The following is a 14,645-nucleotide window of genomic DNA, read 5'->3' as shown; positions in this document are numbered from 1 at the left end:
CAAAGACTCCCCCACTAATTCCACATAGAACATCTAAGACTAAGCTGTGACTTTTGATAAACCTTCCCTGAAAACCCCATAGTGGGATGCTGGCAGGAAATTACCTACAGCAGTGACTTAGATCTGTAACTAGAGCTCACAGACCCAGGCCCATCCTCATGGGCCTCCCTGTAGGCTGCCTCACTGCCTGGTACGGTGGCCACCTCTCTACCCACCTCCAGGTATGCTACAAGCTGCTTTCTACCAGCCCCTGGCATGTGACTGAGCCGGACTTTGGCTACTCTAGGACAGGAGGCCTGAGCCCTAGGAACCATGGCCTTAAAATCCAAGCCTCAGCCCTAAGGTCCCCATCAGAGAAAAGAGTATCTCTCTCACACCCATCAAAGCACCCCTCCTTGTGAGTGTTTATTTCCCATCCCAGTGTCTGCCTCTTCCTGGAATGATCGACAATAGAAATATCTACTCCTTTTACGTGTGTTTGTGGTTCACCAAATATTTATTGAGGCTTCTACTAAGTTCCAGGCAATTATTCAGGAGTGAACAAGACAGGCAAGGTCCCTGCTGTCATAGACCTTGTGTGTGTGTGAGAATACATGAACGGTGGGGCTACAGAGAGGCAAACAAAAAGCTAGTACACAAACCAGAGAATTTCAGAGAGTGGTGAATGCTATAAAGAAAAGTAAACAGAATAATGTAATTATGCCCGCTCGGGCTGTTTTAGCATGGATGATCATTTGAATTGAGCTGACGTTTGAGCTGAGCCCGGAATGACAAGACAGAGTCAGTCATGTGAAGGTACAAGAGCAAAATGTTCAGACAAAGTGAACAGCAAGTGCAAGGCCTGAAGCCAGGGATGAACTTGGTTTCTTCACATCAAGGGAAGAAAGCCAGTGTGGTTGAAGTTCGGGAGGGTTGGGGAGGGAAGGTGATACTGGATGAGATTCAAGGGATTGCTGAAAGGGGGATTGTGTGCTCAACCTTGTGGGCTGTGATCAGGAGCTTGGGATTTATTCTGAGTGTGATGAAAAACTACGGAAGGGTTTAGGCAAAGGGATAGCACGATCAAATTTATGTTTTTCCAAGTCACTCTGGCTCCTATGTAGGAAATGGGCTATAAGGAGACCAGTGGAGTCTGGAATCTGTGAAAGAAGTCAGGGTAGAATTGACTGTGGCTTGAATTAGAGGGGGAGTTGAGAAGGTCGAGAAATGTGGGTGGATTGGGGATGTATCCAGAGGTAGAGATGCCAAGATCTGTTAATGGACTGAATGTGATACATGAAGGAAAAGTAGTGCTTCAGAATGACATCTGGACTTTGGCCTTGAGTCATTGACTGGGAAGAGAAGGCTGGAAGATGTACAGATTTGAGGGGATAAGTAGGTAGTTGGAAGTACAAGTCTAGAACACTCGAGAGAGTTCTTCATGAAGATATATGTAGTTGGAATTCATTAGCAGATGAGTAGTATTCAAACCCATGGGCCTGGAGGACATCACCTATGGAGAGAATCTAAGTCGAGATGAAGAGAGCCTAGGATCAAGCCCTGGGGAATACAAAAATTTAGAGGTCAAGAGTATGGAGAGGAGCTGTCAAGACACATGAGGTAGAAGGAAAAGTAGATGAGAGGGATGTCCCAGAAGGGAACAGAAAATGTGCCAATGGTGTTGAGAGATCCAGTAACATGAGGGCAGAGATGTGACCCTGTATTTGGAAACCAGGAGGTCACTGTGATCTTCACAAGAAAATCAAATGTTGAAATGGGAAACCTGGTCGGGATGGTTTGAGGGAATAGGATAGCAACTCTTCAAAGAAGTATAGATGGAAAAAAAAAACAGAGAAATGGGGCAGGAGCCAGGGGACTATGGTGTCAAGAAGTTTTATTCAAAAATCAGTGAAAGATCCTAGAGTACATTTAAATGTTAATGGAAATAACCCAGTAGAGGGAGATAAATCAGTGAAGCAAGAGATAGTGAGAATAATTGCAAGAGGGAAATCTGTAGGAAGGAGGAGAGGACAGGATCCAGAGCTCAGGTGGACTTCAGTGGGGGGCAGATGTACTTCATCCATAGGAAAAGGAACGGAGGCAAATAGGGTACGTCTAGATTCACATGCATATGGCAGTGATAATCTATAACATGAGAACATTCCTGTCTGACTGCCTCTACTTTCCTCAGTCAAATATGTGGTTATGTCAACAACCACCTGTGAGGGAGAGAAGGGGGTATTGGCTGTTAGTGGGGAAAGGAGAAGATATTTCTTACTTTGGAAAATGAGAGAGCAAACATATGGTTTTATAGTTGGTAATCATCTATTTAAAAGTTATGGTAAGAAATTTAAAGTGAGACCAGTCAATATATTTGAGAGTTTTTCTCCAAACCCAGTTAGAAGCTAAGGTCCAGAGGGAGAGCTGAATTTAACACTAGTTAGAGATTTGCCAGGTGAATATGGGGGAGGGGACAGAGAGTCAGAGAGACTTTCAAATTGATTGTGGAATCTAAGCTGTCTTCAGAAAATACTCTATTCCCCTTCCCTCAGGGGTATGATCTTGCCCTGAGACCCCCAACAAGAAAATCACACCAAAATACAATAGTCCAACATAAATAGATTTCCAGATCTAGGCTATTTAATCTTAAATAACATTAAAGTATATCAACAATCCAGGGACAACCTGTGGGAAGATTTGCCTCTCAAGGGACTCTGGTATTTGTCCATCTCAAGAGACATAATCACAGGGTCACGACCATGTACAGGAAGGTCTTCTGTCTCTCAGGTACACTGAAGCATGAAAAGATGGGGAACCATCATTCAAAAACATCTACATTCAAGTTAAGTTACCTCTCGTCTTCCCCAAAGAACAATGAATAATATGGGTTGGAAACTTGCTCTACGTTTGTATCATGAGCATTCAGATGGTTTTCCCTGGAACAAAACAATACTTTGCTCCAAAGAAACCATCTATTCTTCTATAACTGGTAAGAGGAAACAGGGTGGGTTTTCCATTTTCTGGTCATCAGTTTGTACCTATGTTTTTGTATATGTGTATAACATGTATATGTACCTATGTACACGCATGTGTGCCCACACCAGACACTCACACATTTTCCGCCCTGGCACCCTGGTACAAATGATTAAGCATTATAATTCCATTTCCCAGTAAATGCTGTGGCAATAGACAATGTGGATAGGCCCAATTTAGCCTACTCAGGGTGAAATTAGAAGCTCTTAATTTTTATAAAATAGGGAATTTGAATACTATTCCCCACTTCTAAAAGATAAAAATGGGAGGAAACCCCGTGAGCGCTCTTTAAGTCAACGAATTAATTTCAGTAACTCTTAGCTTTTAGATATATGCTTACATGATATCCAATCTTAAAAAGAGAAAAGGCAAAGATCACATTCCCAAAATTCATATCAGAATGCTTCTTCTGGGTTAGGATCATCAAGGTGAGGAATAGGGGGCAGAAGGGGTTAAAAGGGACGAAATGGTGACACCAAGAAATCATATGCTTTGTTCCCCATCTTCCTGCAGACGTACAATGTCTTCAGTGATGGTGTCTTGGAGTACGCCGGCCTGAATCGTCAATTTCTCTTCCGACGCCTGGACCCCTTCACGCTCTACACGCTGACGCTGGAGGCCTGCACCAGGGCGGGCTGTGCACACTCGGCACCCCAGCCTCTGTGGACAGAAGAAGCCGCACCCCAGTCTCAGCTGGCTCCCACCATCCAGTCTGTGGGGTCCACCAGCGTTGAGCTGAGCTGGTCAGAGCCCGTTAACCCAAACGGAAAGATAATTCGCTATGAAGTGATTCGCAGATGCTTCGAGGGAAAAGCTTGGGGGAATCAGACAATCCAGGACAATGAGAAAATTGTTTTCACCGAATATGATACTGAAAGGAATACATTTATGTATAATGACACAGGTCTGCGGCCATGGATGCAGTGTGAATATAAAATCCACACTTGGAATTCAGCAGGCCACACCTGCAGCTCTTGGAGTGTGGTAAGGACCAGGCAAGCACTTCCAGAAGGCCTCTCTCCACCTGAGATAGCCCAGGTGTCTGTGAATCCCCCCAAACTGATGATTTCCTGGATCCCACCAGCACAGCCTAATGGCATTATCCAGTCCTATAGGCTCCAAAGGAACGGGGTGCTCTATCCTTTCAGCTTCGATGCTGAGACTTTCAATTATACGGATGAAGCGCTGCTTCCTTTTTCCACGTACAGTTATGTAGTCACAGCCTGCACCAGTGAGGGCTGTTCCACCAGCACACCTACCAGCATCACAACCCTTGAGGCTGCCCCTGCAGGGGTCAGCCCTCCAGCTCTTTGGACCATCAGTGCCACTCAAATAAATGCATCCTGGTCACCGCCATCAATTCAAAATGGAGAGATCACTCAGTATTTACTCAGATTGGATGGTAAGGAGTACCTTGCTGGGCAGAACCTGTCCCTGTTGGTTTCCCACCTGCAGCCTTCCACGCAGTATAATCTCTCCCTAGTGGCCTGCACCAATGGAGGTTGCACAGCTAGTGTGGCAGAGTCTGCCTGGACGATGGAGGCCCCGCCACAAAACATGGACCCTCCAAAACTACAAGTCACGGGCTCAGAATCCATAGAAATCACCTGGAAACCGCCAGGAACCCCAAATGGCCAGATCAGAAGCTATGAACTTAGGAGGGACGGAACCATTGTCTATACCGGCCTGGAAACTCGCTATCATGATTTTACTCTAGCCCCAGGTGTGGAGTATGGCTACACAGTGATGGCCAACAACAGCCAAGGGGGTGTTCTGAGTCCACTTGTCAAAGATCGAACCAGCCCCTCAGCGCCTTCAGGGATGGAGCCTCCAAAATTGCTGGCCAAGGGCCCTCAGGACGTCTTAGTGAGCTGGGACCCTCCAGTAAGGACAAACGGTCATATCGTCAACTACACCCTCTTCATCCGTGAGCTGTTTGAAAGAGAAACAAAAATCATACACGTAAACACAACTCATAATTCTTTTGGTACACGGTCATTCATAGTAAACCAGCTGAAGCCATTTCACAGGTAGGTAACTGATCCTGGGTTTCCTGAGAACAAGCCACTGCCCCTTTCTATTGCGTGAGCCCTTGGTCAGTCCCAGTGGAGACTCTAACAGCAAGATGTGTGACGTGCCCAAGCCCCATCCGTTTAACCATCCAAGTAGACTAACTACGTCTTTATCCAGCCCAAACCTGCTTGATTACTTCTGGAGAGCAAAATTCTTGCAGGTGACATTTTGAGAGTCAGTTTTTTTAGAAATGTTTGCACTTCATCGCAATTAGTGGAGAGGTAGGGCCACTTCCCTGAGTCTGGTCCCTCCTGGAAACATGCCAGCCCCTGGTCAGTTCTGAGAACCCCAGTGCGGTTCTCTGAACTAGACTGTGAGGCAAAGGAGTATTATTTTAAAGAATGAAAAAAGGGGCCGTCATTGAGAGCTATTGCCAGCCAGAGTTGGACTGATCCGAAATTTGCTCTGGGGCCAGCCCTCCTTATTGAATCCAGCACGTCTTCCAGGAATAGTGAGGCCCCTCTGACTATTTCCCCAGCCCTTCAGTCAGCTCTGATCTCGTGGTTTCTTGGGACGGTGCCACTCTGCCAGCTCCTGTTTTCTTAGTGGTCCCCTCTGAGCTCTCTGATGAGCAAGGGTGTGTGTTGCTTTCCACGCAAAGGAATCTGACCACCAGCCCTCTTCCCATACTTTAAAGAATTGCTTGGCTTTTTTCCCCATCACATTTTAACTAACATACATCCCCAGAGAGAAGAGTAACAAAGGACATTGTATTCTTAAAATTTAATAAAATGAACAGAACCACTTTAAAAGAATTAAAGGCTGGGTGTTGATTACCAACCACCATTGATAAAATTCATCTATTATTGTAATGTACTGATGTGTAGATTAGATCTCTCCTATAATTATCTCTGATATATAGTGCTGTTGAAATGAAACATTCGCAGTCTTATGCATATCCTAATGATAATTATTTAGGGTTGCATTAAATATTAAACAGTGATTAAAACTTCTGCAAGTATCTTCCATAGCTAATCCACATGCTCTGTGAGTTGGCTTTTCTCTTACTCTGATGCAGGGCATAAAAAAGGCCCATGTTAGCTGCAGAGCTGTACATTTCATCCCGGCTTCCTCTTTACCTGACTGGTACTTGCACGTTTTAAAGATCGTATCAGCTTGCTCCCCTCCGAAACTCTTATTCAAAAAGATTTCTAGGGAAAAAAAAAGTCTCTGGATGTGAGAGGGGCATTTTTCCCAGGCTGAAAAAAGAAAGTCTGATTTTTGTGAGAAACTTAGCCATGGGATTTAAGGCAATGAGAGATGCCCCTTCACCGTCCACTCTCATCGAAGATGTAAGTGACATTAACGACTTAGAATATCAACGGAATATTACTCAGCCATAAATAAGAATGAAAATTTTGTCATTTGCAACAATATGAGTAGACCTGGAGGGTATAATGCTTAGTGAAATAAGTCAGACAGAGAAAGACAAATACTGCATGTATTCACTTATATGTGGAATTTGAAAAATAAAACTAATGAATGGATGTAACAAAAGGGAAACCGACAGATACAGAGAATAAACTAGTGTTACCAGTGAGGAGACGAGGAGGGAAGGGCAAGATAGGTGAGGGGGGTTAAGACATACAAACTACTGGGTGTAAAATAAATAAGGTATGTGGACGTAATGTACAGCACAGGGAATATAGCCAATATTTTATAATAACTTTATATAGAGTATAAACAATAAAAACATCAAATCACACACACAAAAATAAAACCAGGGCTTCCCTGGTGGCGCAGTGGTTGAGAGTCCGCCTGCCGATACAGGGGACGCGGGTTTGTGCCCTGGTCCGGGAGGATCCCACATGCCGGGGAGCAGCTGGGCCCGTGAGCCATGGCCGCTGAGCCTGCGCATCCGGAGCCTGTGCTCCGCAACGGGAGAGGCCACAGCAGTGAGAGGCCCGCATACCGCAAAAAAAATAAATAAATAAAAATAAAACCAGAATATGACTTCTATATGAAGTTGGGATTCATATCGTTTGGGGTTTTTCCAGCAGCTTAATGTTTACTGAGTACTGCAAATTAGTGTGTCCTCCTTGAGGTACCCCCGAGATGGTCAGTAGGAAGAAGGATCCTGAGAATACCCTAAGAAGCAGGAGGAATCTGACCCAGAATTTTAAAACCACCAGAGATAATCTAGAAAACAAATAATCCAGACGTGGAAAATCAAAACTGAGTTCTCAGAATCGCTTAGAAGGCAGCTCTGCCATTCACAGCTGTGGATCTGTTCACCAATGAACTGGCAGCCCATCATGGTGAAAATGGGCGTGAGAGGAGAGGGAGGGAAGGGGAAGCAGAAAAGGGAACTGGGAGACTCCCCAAAGGGAGAGAGAAGTGTAATTAAGAAGAGGGCAAGGGGAACAGAAAGAAAGCGAGGAAGTGAGCAAAGGCGGTGATTATCTGGAAGAGAGAAAGCAGAAAGTAGAAGACGGAAAAGCCTGGAAGCAAAAGAAATAAAGGGAGAAAGGGAGGTGGCTGGGGCTTGAGGGGAAATTAGGGGTGTCATAATATCATAAAAATTAGGGGCATGGAAAAGAGGGGGAAAGCACTTATTTGCAGCCATAGGCACTTAAGACTAACAAAAGCCCCTTTTGTTGGAAGGGAAAAGTCCCTGTTATGTAAATAGACCTTTCGCAGTGGCAGGAGACCCGCTATGAAGCAAAACATAATTGATTGGTTGAGTTTAACTGGATGGTGATAAGGTGTCTCCATGATTGATAATCTGGTGTGTAGCTGGGTTAACTTTGGCCCCAGGAGTTCCCCATGTGGTGTAAGGGAGCCTGTTTTAAGATGTCAGGTATCAGGTGAGGGGATTTATTAGCACAGAGACCTTGATTCCATGACGTTCCTTCCTGACCTGGAAACGTTCCTGGGGAATCATTTAGCTCCAGCTGCAGAGAGAGGAGCTCAGGGCTGCTGAAAACTCGTTCAAACTCCCAAGATCTGTATTCTCCCTCGCTGTGTTAAGGAACTCTACAGCGTACCAGAATTTTCCTGCTGGAGAGTATCTTGAAAGTGTATTCATTCTATACATTCCTGTTTAGGGAAGAATCGTGCCCACCCTTTCCAGACAGGTGAGCATCTTCCTTTAGTTTGGAAAGCCAGGAGGTTTGAAAATGTTCTAAAATTTCCGTGGAAACATGACTTTGTTGTCCTTGAAAAGGGTTCGTTGTAGGTAAGAATAGATATAAACATGTCTGTCTTTTTTTCAGAAAACACTTGGCCTTTTAAAGATTCTTCCCACGAAAATCGATTTTGCCAATAATGGGTTATTTCTGCCTTGTGTCCTGAAGGTATGAAGTTCGAATTCAAGCCTGCACCAGGCTGGGATGTGCATCAGGTGACTGGACATCCATACAGACCCCTGAGGTTGCACCTCGGATGCAACCGCCTCCACATCTAGAGGTCCAGATGGCTCCAGGGGGATTCCAGCCCATGGTTTCCCTTCTGTGGACAGGACCACTCCAGCCAAACGGACAAGTTTTATATTATGAATTGTACAGAAGACAAATAGCAACTGAGCCTGGAAAATCAAACCCAGTGCTAACCTATAATGGAAGCTCAAGCTCTTTTAAGGACATGGAACTACTGCCTTTCACAGAGTATGAATACCAGGTAAGAAATGTGTGTTACCAACAACTCGCACTGAGATGGGTGTGGGTACACATCAGCGCCTGTCTGGAAAAAAATTGCTTGCAATCTAAAAAGCCACTTAAAGAAACATGGGACTTATGTAGTTTAATAATATTCTTTAAAAAAAATTTAAGCAGTAAATGAGGGAGGAAAGGCCATATTCATTTGCCTTCTTCATTTTCTTAGTTCTTGATCCGTGTGATATAGGCTTGTTATTCCTATGCAGATTTCTGGTGAAGTATTTGCATTTCTTATTAATGAAGTGGTTTCTACCATTAAGCTTCTCTCTGTCAGTGTTGCCTTGGCTGGAAATACTCCTCAGACATAGACTGCTGAGAAAAGTCTAGAGGAAAACAACTAACCTGTGCATGGAGACGAATTAAGTTTTGTAGGAGGACAGCCTAAAAAAGAGGACTTCGCATATCCCTAAAAAGTCAGGAATTAAGAACACTATTCTGAAGGTATTTTGAAATCAATAGAAGACTTCCGTTAGGTTTGTTTTGTTTTGCTGTCTGGGTGCATTTGCAGTTTTCTTGTAAGAAGCAGCTCCAGTTCCTGTGGGGGGATGATTCCTCCACCCCGTGCTCAGCCTTGGTGGGAGTGTCAATCAACGTGTCAGGCTGTCACCTAGCCAAGTGTTGGGCACCCAAGCGCTGCTCTGCCCCTCAGACTTGCCTGGGGCCTGAACTCCAGCAAAGTGACTCAGAATTTTAAAAGGTGGAGCTAAGTCCTGATAAAATATCTCTAACATCAATCCAAAAGCTTTTCTTATCCTCACCATTTCCAACCCTGGTTCTTCAACTGTTCTTTTAATTACATATAGTTGTCCCTCGGTATCCAAGGGGGGGTTGTTTCCAGGACCCCTGCAGACACCAAACTCCTCAGATGCTCAAGTATCTTGTATAGAATGGTATAGTATTTGCATATAACCTACGCACATCCTCCCCTATACTTTAATTCATCTCTAGATTATTTATAATACCTAATGCAATGTAAGTGCCACGTAAATAGCTGTAAATACAATGTAAACGCTATGTCAGTAGTTGCAGGCAGGCAGCAAATTCAAGTTTTGCTTTTTGGAACTTTCTGGAATCCTCTTTTCAAATATTTTGGATCCACAGTTGGTTGAATCCACGGATACAGAAGTCATGGAGAAGGAGGGCTGACTGTACCCCCAATAAATTCCCTGTTGCTTAAGTCTCTTGCTTGCAGTTTCAAAGGAAACTTCCTGAATGATGCAAGCAGCACATGCCAAGCACAAGACCAAGTGCAATTTTCTAGAAGAGGAAACAGAACCTTGAACAGCTTACCATAACCAGAAATAATAAGATCACGAAGTCACCAGGAATATGGCGAGCAAATCAGTGAGGGCAGTGATTAGAGGTAACAGTTTAGACGTGAAAGGAATGTGTTTTAGGCCAGTAATGTACAGGACAAATTTCCCAATGAAGTTAGTAAGAATTGAAAATATAAATTGATTCTTGAATGGTGTGAGAAATACATAGATATAAACCCATAATCCCTTGTTTGCAATTCCAAATCTAAAAATCTCTTTAAAAGAAGTTGTTGGGTTTTCTATCTCTCTTTTTGTTTTCGGCCAAGCTGCGCGGCTTGTGGGATCTTAGTTCCCCGTCCATGGATCGAACCCAAGCCCACGGCAGTGAAAGCACCACATCCTAACCACTGGACCGCCAGGGAATTCCCCAAAACAAATTTTTATCTAGGTTTGGTACAAGGTTTGGTACAACTCATTCAGCAGCAAAACCCAGTTTAGACAAACCACACTCTTTACAGCATTTATTTATCTCATTTAATATGAATAGTTATATATTTTGCTACAGAAGTATTGTATTCTATTACAAGGGCATTCTGCAGATATTACAAAATATACAGTATATGCATTTTATTAACTTTCCCAAATCTGAAACAATTAAAAATTATTTAAAAGCACTTCAGGTCCCAAGGATTTAGGGTAAGGATTGTGGCTTATGCCATGAAGGAACAAAATATCTATTGATGCCACAGTTGGAGAAAGAATACTGTTAGAAACAGCCAGAACCTATGTGGCCACTTTTTTGTTCTTTATCATTATCTTTACAGAAAAGTATCAAGTTATCAAAGACCTTTCTATTCTCAATTGTCTAGTCCCCTTTATGAATAAAAGTGCACCGTTGTAAGAGAGCTGAATGGAATCAGCATGAAATATTTGACCTCTAACTAGACAAAACTAAGTGACCTGTGGATACTGAAAGCAAACCAGTGATTGTAGCTTCTTTGGCATCATACTGTGTCATTGGGTTAAACAATTGGCCATATCATCTGTAAAGTCTTCCCTGAGTTTTCTAAGGAATGGTAAACTCCAAGCATGTATCTTAGCTCTGTCAGTTTTCTTACTGTTGGAGGATGGAGAGAATGAAAAGTGCCCACCAGACTGAGAAGGTATCTTGAGACCAAAAATTGAGACAAGCAGCTCCGTATAATCGATGGATCAGTTTATTACACTTACACACAGGGTGGGATTGAGCGGACAATAATCCTGAAACACTAGCAGCTGCACTCTGCACCGTCAAGGGACCAATGGGACAGTTTTATAGTTAACCTAGGGTAGGGGGTACGTGCTTGGAAACAGGACGTGCATTCCTAAGTCAAGATTTATGAATCGGTAACTAGTTTTGTGGGCCCTGGGAACATGTCAGCGAAGGTCTTCATCGTTGTTTGGGGACTAACAGATCATAGAGGCCGCCTGGTCCTAGTGATTATGAAAGAATATCTACTAACTACAAAGCCCTTGAGGCAGAGAACTGATTCACTGCACAGACTGCACAGTTCAGTCCTGGGTAGGGGCAATGGAAGGCCAGGAGGAAAGGTACGAACCCAATATGGCAACAGTGATGCTAACAGCCATACACTCACCAGAAGCTAAGGACAACCAGTTACCAAGGGACCCACATTTCAGAGGGGAGACAAGTTAAGGACCTCAGGCTATGCTCTTTTTTTTTTTTTGCAGTACGCGGGCCTCTCACTGCTGTGGCCTCTCCCGTTGCGGAGCACAGGCTCCGGACGCGCAGGCTCAGCGGCCATGGCTCACGGGCCCAGCCGCTCCGCGGCATGTGGGATCTTCCCGGACCGGGGCACGAACCCGTGTCCCCGGCATCGGCAGGCGGGCTCTCAACCACTGCGCCACCAGGGAAGCCCCTATGCTGTCTCTTTTGTAACTGTTACTATCAGCCCTGTGTCAGGCTCCTCCCCCATACTCACGTCACCCAAATGAAATTACTTAATTTGGTTTTCACAGCAGACTGACCTCAAATTTGCATTTACTAGCTAATCCCATGTTGTTACAACATAAGAAGGATAGAGAGCAGAAAAAAAAAAAATCTAGTCTATCAGCCCCAAAACCAAGATTTTACAGGAAATATTTTGAAAAATATAGATTAAATGCTGAAATAAATGAACTAAACTATTGGATTTATTTAGCCTGTGCAAATGCTAAGTCTTTATAGATCCTGAGTTATCTTCCCGAAGTCATTTAGGAAGTAATGTACTATAAGAATTGATTTCCCTTTAACAAAAGAACATTTTGTCTTTGAGATGAATTTGAATTGCTCTCAAACCTGTCTGAGGGTTACTTTATCCACAGGCTGCTTTTCAGAAAACACCTTTATTGTCCTAGAGTCATTGGTTCGCCCACCATATCTGTGATTTGACCCTCCTACAGAGGATTGTGTTTTTGAGACAATCCATATATTCATAGGGGATGAAAACAAAGAACCGAGAAACTGCCCAGAGATGGAAACCTATTCATCAGAAGGATGGTGAGGACCCATGGTCGGGTAGGTGGCCGTCCACCTGGTGTGCCTGGAGGGTGTCCAATGTCCCTCCCCACACCCCACTACCTGGCCCTACGTCATTGTATTCATTTCTGGTTTTGAGTTAAATCATTGAAGATAGCTCCCAAGCATTCCCTATGTTATCGAATGGGGGAGGGTGTCCTGCTGCTCGAGGCTAACAAAATCAATTACATACAAATGTAAATAAAACGGAAAGGTGCCTTTACTCAGAATGCTGGCCATCTGGGGATGGTGGACTTAGTGTCCCCAAAAACCACCTCCAAAGATTCCGCTTGGCCATGAAAGCTTTTCAAGGGAAACAGAGAAGTAATCTCAGTTAATCATTGACATAAGGGGTCAGAGTCTTCGCCATCCCCCACTGCATGCAGGCGTGTGATCTTCCTCTAGATCTCATCTTGGTCACACAGTTTGTTTGGGAGATTACTGAAGGGGAAGGTAGGGAAGAGATCTGGTCATCTGTTAGTTACTTATTCTTCATTTCTACTTCTTTGATCTATGGAAAACAAGTTAGGCCAGGTGTTGTGTGATTAAAAGATTTGAAAGGTGTGCTTGGACGGGAGATGAGTAGAGCACGGGGCCGCCTGGTATAAAAGTTAGTTACAATATAGCTTTGCTAAAGTGACAAGAAAAGGGGCTCCTTGCTGAGGGCGGTTTCCTGCAAAGAGCAGCTTACAACCCCCACTTGTCAGACATCCTTCCATTTCTATGGGATTAGGGGCAGAGGTCTATCTTCCGTAACTTTTTCATGCTGACATAGGCACCATATTCTTTTTTTTTCCTTAATTAATTTTTATTGGAATATAGTTGCTTTACAATGTTGTGTTAGCTTCTGCTGTATAACAAAGTGAACCAGCTATATGTATACATATATCCCCTCTTTTTCAGATTTCCTTCCCATTTAGTTCACCACAGAGCATTGAGTAGAGTTCCTTGTGCTATACAGTAGGTTCTCATTAGTCATCTATTTTATACATAGTATCAATAGTGTATATATGTCAAGCCCAATCTCCCAAATCATCGCCCCCCTTCCCCCCTTGGTGTCCATACATTTAGGCACCGTATTCTCAGAGTGGAAGATGTCAACATGGGTCTCTTTGCTGACAAATTTAGTTGTAGCATCTCTTTGCTGACAATTTTAGTTGTCTGCTTACATATACGGGCAGAGCAAGCTACAATTATTTTGATGCACGCAAAGATATAGATTATTATGAGCAATAACGTTAATCCCGTTGTCTTGAGGCCAGTTCTTGGAATTGTGCTAGCCATAGATTCAGTACTACTCAAGATGGAGCAGTTATGTCATGGCTACAGTCTGGTCATCATGCAGTTAGCTTTTTTCCTCTGGTGGCAGTTACAGTATCTATAGAACAACTCAGGAATGTGCATCAGACACCGAGTCTATGACTCTCTTGGCCTCACCATTAACTGCTCGGTTTTGTAGTTGGAGGGTGAGGAGGCCCTGCAGGATTCTGCTCGGTTCCACCTAGTCTAAATTAACTCATCAATCTGATGACCAATGATAGAGCTCTGGGGAAAAGAATACAGCGCGGATAAATTCTGATGAACAGGAGGGTCAAGAAATACCTGGAGAAAGAGAGTCTCACTGAGAGAGGGGAGAATCATTTGCTACAGAAGATCTTGGGGGCAAGGACCAGCAGATGTCACCTCACAATGACTCACACATCAGTATGGGAACTGGCATGTTTGAAGGTGGGCAGAAGCTGTGCGATTTTACAAGCACCTTCTAAGTTTTCAGTGATACCTCAAAATTGAACGCCCTAAGGCGTTAGTAGCTCTCGGCGTTTATAGTACAAACGGATTGCCCAAAGAGCGCATTCAAAATGCAGATGCAGAGGGGTGGGATGGCAATTCCCAGAAATCTGCATTTTTAACCAGCAGCTTCGGTGGTCCACAACCTACTTTTTTGAGAAATACTGTCCCGGAGGATACAGCCATGTCGCTATGCTACTTAAGCCTGATTTTCTGGTGCCGCTTTCCTAAATCAGTGTTCTCAGCCCTGACTGCACATTGGAATCACCTGGGGAACTTTAACAACATTCTGGATGCCAAGGC

The 14,645-nt window shown here is 43.9% G+C and overlaps 1 protein-coding gene across 1 annotated transcript in view; it reads left to right on the top strand.

Moving 5' to 3' along the window:
• Positions 1 to 14,645, top strand: part of USH2A (usherin) — a 774,017-nt gene that overhangs the window by 694,107 nt on the left and 65,265 nt on the right. The window contains exons 62-63 of the mRNA XM_027122185.1: positions 3,526 to 5,042; positions 8,382 to 8,703. Of these exons, the coding sequence (XP_026977986.1) occupies positions 3,526 to 5,042; positions 8,382 to 8,703 (1,839 nt within the window). The remainder of the gene's footprint in view (positions 1 to 3,525; positions 5,043 to 8,381; positions 8,704 to 14,645) is intronic.

This window comes from Aethalodelphis obliquidens, unplaced genomic scaffold (genome assembly GCF_003676395.1).
Source record: "Aethalodelphis obliquidens isolate GAN/ISIS:26980383/991018 unplaced genomic scaffold, ASM367639v1 scaffold24, whole genome shotgun sequence".
NCBI lineage: Eukaryota > Metazoa > Chordata > Mammalia > Artiodactyla > Delphinidae > Aethalodelphis > Aethalodelphis obliquidens.
The sequence above is the reverse complement of the archived record's forward strand: the minus strand, read 5'-3'. Positions and strand labels throughout refer to the sequence as shown.